General features: G+C 37.9%; 1 protein-coding gene across 1 annotated transcript; it reads left to right on the top strand.

Moving 5' to 3' along the window:
* The first annotated feature begins 1,230 nt into the window (after window positions 1-1,230).
* LOC137993376 (LIM domain transcription factor LMO4.2-like) lies at window positions 1,231-5,331 on the top strand. Its single transcript, XM_068839185.1, has 4 exons — window positions 1,231-1,522; window positions 1,694-1,892; window positions 2,740-2,968; window positions 4,665-5,331. The coding sequence occupies exons 1-4, from the start codon at window positions 1,498-1,500 to the stop codon at window positions 4,671-4,673; spliced, it is 462 nt and encodes a 153-aa protein (XP_068695286.1). The 5' UTR covers window positions 1,231-1,497; the 3' UTR covers window positions 4,674-5,331.
* The last annotated feature ends 432 nt before the right edge of the window (window positions 5,332-5,763 follow it).

The following is a 5,763-nucleotide window of genomic DNA, read 5'->3' as shown; positions in this document are numbered from 1 at the left end:
ACACTTGTATGACCTGTGGAAACCTCTCACTCTGAAGGATTTGAAATGGAAAAGAAAGAAAAGGAATAAGATATCGGGTGATATCAAAGGCGATTCATACTTACGTACGATTAGCATGCCAAATCGAACAAAACACAAAATGGCATACATATGACCATTCATGTGGTTTGTCCATATTTTAAAGGGGCAATAAGTACTAATATAAAGGCTTCGAGCTTCTAGCTGTGTCTACCTGCGTCGTCCAAGAACTTAATAACATCAAACACCGAGGAACCCCTATGTTTTCCTTTATCGTTAAAGATACTCTTTTCTCGAATCACTCGGCTCCTACTGCGCGTAATTTATTGCGGCTGTAAGCAGCAGGTTAGGCCCATCGACCAATTTATCTTATCGGCCTCGTGAACATGTGGCAACATTTTGGTGCGGTTCCAAGGCTACCCAAAAAATTAATCGATGGATCCTGTTGTGCTCTTAATTTGTACGTGAGGGGGAAAGATAAGGCGAGCCAAACGTATTAAGAAAGGGCGCATGCGTGCAACTTTCCATTTTGAACTAAAAGCAACAGTGGATTTCTCAAGACGAACTGAACAAACACATCAATTGGCTTCATAGTAAGGCGAGGCATAGAATTGGCGCACAATAATGAGTATCACCATGATTCCTTTAGGGTATATTGGTTCATGTCTCGGCGATTTTGTGCAGTGCAGCGTATTAGGACATGATTGGTGGAGCTGACTTTGTTTAATTTACGTTTAGACAGATGTTCGACAGGTTCTTAGTTGTCAGCTTGTTAATTGCATTCCGTTTACTCGCAATTGTATTCCTAACAAATGATCCTTTCAAGTGATTCAGGACTTAAATAAATTGCTTCCATGGTGAAGAGTAAAAACTCTATTTGAGTAGTTCTTCTACCACATCCGATCACAGGGCCTTGTATTTTTCACAGTTTTTCCGCGTTTTTTTGGTCGATCTCGTTTTCAATGGATTCCTGCCAGCAGGGAAGGGTATAAACAACACAAACGTTTCATTACTTTCTCGACACGTTCCGCGGATCAAGAGCTTTCCCACAAAAAGCGCAAAGTGTAGTGTAATTGGCAAGTCCCACGTGACTTAATTAAAGTTCGCAGACTGCACCGTATCGTGTTGTTAATTAGACAAGCGATACACAATGTGTAAGGATGACATAAATGCCGTCTTATTAAAGCCTGTGACCAATCACAGGCCGTGAATCTTTGAACGTAATGGCAACATTTCCAAGTTGATGACAACTAATTGTGTCTTGGTCATTTAGGGTTTGAAGCTGATTTGATGTTGAATTGATTAGGCGTAATTCGCTGTCATATGATGAATGTTTTGAATAACGTACACTGTTACCGGAGTTGTTTTAACAAACAACCACGACTGGCTAATTCCTACTCAGTGTCACAAAGGCTGACAACATAACCGCACGAGAAAAAACACCACAGTAGTCTGCGAAATTTTCGCCGCCAGCTTAGAATGGACAAAATGAGCGTCAGCAACAGTGAGTTAGCACGATTTATGTTCAGTTGAATCGAAACTTCGTAGCACTAGTCGGCCCGCGTGGTCAAGCTAAATGAATGTTTCTTCGAAATCTTGATATCGGAGATACGGCGCGCTAATTATTTCTCGAACATCGTATTAAATTTCTTGGTTTCATTTCTTCTCCGTCCAGGCCGGTGCCTTCAAGGAGGGATACGAACTTGTGGTGGATGTAGCGAAAAGATCTTGGATCGCTTTCTTCTCTTGGCTTTGGACCAGTACTGGCACGTTAATTGCTTGAAATGTTCCTGTTGCAATGTGAGACTGGGAGAAGTCGGGACGTCATGTTACGCTAAAGGAGGAATGATCCTCTGCAAGACCGACTATGTTAAGTAAGCTCTCTTTCGACGTTTTAAATTTCGTGTGTCTGGCATTCGTTTCAGTGTTATGTGTAATATTTCTTCACCATCGCTTGTTAAGTTGGCTTTAAGAGTTTTTATTTTATCTCTGGCAATCCCATCATGTGTTGTGTTGATTTTTCCGTTCGGATTTGTCATGAGACGAAGAATGATAAGTCGCTCAGTTTTTAGCCTCCAAAGCATTACTTTTTTCGCACGGCCGACGGTCACCGTCGACGTTTTGTCGTTCATTTGATAGTCACGTTTCCTCGTGTTTTTAAATTATTTCGTAAGTGGCTTTTATCTTCTATTATGATTTTTTTCTCATTATTCCGTCTCAGTGTCATCGGTCTGCCTTTTGCATACATTTTAGTCAATGTAATATTTCTTCCATTATGAAAGTGCAATTAATAAGATAGATTATAAAAGCCTCTGAGAATGCCATGTATTATGAGCTCAACGCAACCTTAAAAGTCATTAGCGTGATAATATTTCACCTCGGAAGGTGATTTAGTGCATTTATCCTTTTAATTTATACTTCAGAAGCAAATTGCGAGAGCACTCCGAAAATTGGAAGGTAAAAAACACATTTCACTGTTTGATGGTTTCTTTTTTTCAAAATTTTAATCAATAAGATTTTTAATCTGCCGTGCTAGGTAAGTTAACATATCCACTGTATTAAAGTCGACAAATTGAATGGCTCTGTGGAGAACAATTTATCGCTATTCCAAATATTGGCTTTATACGCTTTTATCTCTAATTACTTAGAACATATTAAATCCTACGTTATCTGATCGGAGCCAAGATCTCATTTGGCATTTTGTGCTTATTGCTTTTTCAGGCTGTATGGCTCAAGTGGAGCATGCGCCGTCTGCGCTAAGTTAATTCCCGCCACTGAGTTTGTGATGAAGGTGCTTGGTAAAGTTTATCACATCGACTGCTTTAACTGTACCACATGTCACAACCAACTTGTAGCCGGTGACCGATTTCATGTCGTAAATGGAAGACTCTTCTGCGAAAATGATGACCCACGACTTCTAAAACAACAACTTCACGCCACAAAACAAACGGTGAGCGAAAAGCTCTTTTGGGCTCCAAACGTCTGTCAAAATAGACCTTCAATAAATTTCACCTCTAGGATAATACTTATTTGGTTTTAATATCTCCGACCTTTTTGCTTAAGCTAATATTAAGTCATCAATTTTGACATTTCATTTGGTTATTTTCGTCGAAAGGAAACACGTTTTTAATTTTAACACTGTATTGTCGTATTCCTTTAACCGCATGATCAAGTAAGATTACATGGATACTCGAGCAATATACACATGGCCTGCTCAGGACGTTTCAACTAAATGCGTCTGTTATTATACCATCTTTTATTTCTAATGACTCATCCCTATGGTCTTGCAATTTGCATCCCTGAAGGCTGTATCACGATTAAGATCTTCCCTTCACCCCTGAGGCCCAACGATAACACAAAGGGGAGCAGTTTTTTTAAAAGAAGTAATTAGGACCATAAATTGGTTCTGCTGCTTTGTTGATAAGATACGGCAAACTATTCAACAGAAAGTGCTGATTAACGCAACTGTTAAAACACCAACCGCAACGACCGGAATTACGAAGAAGCAGTTTTCATCGCTTTCACTTCCATCTTGAAATTCGTCTTAAGTAATTCTATGCTACTGCACTTAAAAACTTTCCTGCACTCCGCACGCACAGGAAACAATTAATGGGTATTTTCCAAGGCCCTAGTAGAAGCGAAAATTGGATTGTCTTTAGTGCTTTGAGATAACGCCACAAAATCGAACTGATGACTTTTTCTTATGTCTGTCAAAAATGCATTTACTAACTCTCTTCTTTTAACCACAGAGAGTTCTTCATCTGTTGCAATGATAAGCAGCTTACTCGTTTCCTTTTAGGGCTATGGCATCACTTTTGCACACGAATCATGTTTCTCTTCCTAATTACAAAAAAGCAAAATTAATGATCCAAAACGGAACTCAAGTGAAAGAAGTTCAAAGTGATTAGAAAACCAAAATACACCACCAGTTCAGTGTCCAACTTTCAAAAATGCTTTCTCACTAAATGAGGTTTTTCCTTCGATCACTTTCCCTTACAGAATCTTTGACTTACTACAATGTGATAAAACCACAAAATTCATATCAATGTTCTAATTTACTCCAGATTGACATGTTCCGTTTAGCCCTTTGGAGTTTAAAAACCTTCATAAGAAAACTAATGAACAAATTAAAATTGGCTTTACAAAATGAGCGCATTCTAATAAGGCATTTCTTATTTATTACGCGGATGTCGAGGTAATAAGTACAATTTTAATTTTAAAATTTGTCCAATGAAATGAAATCGGGTGTTTTTCATTACTTAAAGTAAAAAATAAAATAAGCGCAGTGTATTTATTGCTCCTTTTCTAACAACAAATTTAAGTGACAGATATTATATACAGAAGCACGGACTCTTGATAGGAGGCTGTGAACTAACTCGCCAAAATAAGAATTCAATATGTTTAGTTTCCCTGTGTGTGTCTGATTAGTGAGAAATTCAGTGAGATTGTATCTTGCAAAAGAATAGCGTTCCTGTGCCCAAGGCACTTTTCCAAGAATGGTAGCCGGTATCTGGTGCGCATCATTCAGAAAATTTCATGTTCTTTCTCTTGGATTTTAATCAAAATACTTCCCTTTCAGCAAGTAATTAAAATGGGGTGCAATGATGATGTTATACTCTCCGCTCATGTGATATTTTCCCTTTCAGGTGTGTTAATGGATACCAAGGGAAATCTTCATCGGCGATTAAGCTTCGCAAAAATGACACAAAAAGAAGGCCCCGGATGTTGAATTGAAAAATGGCCTGGCCGTGTTAAAAAGACTACAAAACGAATGCGACACAGAAAATCGTTCCCTGCAACAAGCAGTTGTGCATTTTAATACCCAGTGAAGTCGAATTAGTTAGGCAAACTGAAATGTGTTAGATTTGGGGAGCTGAGGCCACTGTTTATACCAGAGGATTTTTTAAACGTAATCCAGTGATGCAAAAGAGGAGAAAATTGGTACGAGTGACTTCAAATCAATCATCTTGAAAGTATAAACCTTTATCTGAAAATAGTCCACGTTGAAAATTAAACCAAACCAAATTAAATTTTTCGCTGAAGCGTCACTTAGAGACAGATGGAAGACACGAGATGGATTTTCGTTCCTGACAAGATATATTGAAAGAAAATCGTCAATGACATCAATTTTGATTTTTCAAGTTAAACAAATTTAATATTGAATGAAAGAGTATATTCTTAAAGTTCAGCCTAAAAATGAAATCATAATTGAACCGTAAGAAAATACTGTGGATTTTAAACGTCTGCAGATATTTACTGTGAATTATGGAAAGTTCTCGAAATAAAAGCGTAATTCTATACCCCTGAAGCAAAGCTGCCGTGGAGTAATGCATCTAAAGTGATGTACTTTTGGATTAATAGAAGCTTGGATTTTATTACAGAAAAAGAAACAACATTCATGACGCCAAAAGGAATGAAAAAAATCGTTCTTTTAATTTCGAGCCAACAAGATGAAACGAAATTAAAAGCAGACAAGGTGTTGACATCACAACGTATAAAAGCAAATAACATTAACTCCACACATCGAACCGAATTTGTCTTTGATGGATGTAACTGCTCAAAGGTTTAATTAATTTTGCCCAGGGACAAATGGTACACAAAAAGGACTGTTGGTCTAGTTTTGTGTGGTCATTAAGGCTGCGTTAATTAACTTTTGTAGTCGTGTTGACACAATGTAAAGCAGCATGAATCCTTCCTAATAATGTGTAATATCCCTCCCTGGACTGTGTCAATAGGACTCTTATC

Source organism: Montipora foliosa, chromosome 2, assembly GCF_036669935.1.
Source record: "Montipora foliosa isolate CH-2021 chromosome 2, ASM3666993v2, whole genome shotgun sequence".
Lineage (NCBI taxonomy): Eukaryota > Metazoa > Cnidaria > Anthozoa > Scleractinia > Acroporidae > Montipora > Montipora foliosa.
Note: the sequence above shows the minus strand (reverse complement) of the source record. Positions and strands in the feature narration are given on the sequence as shown.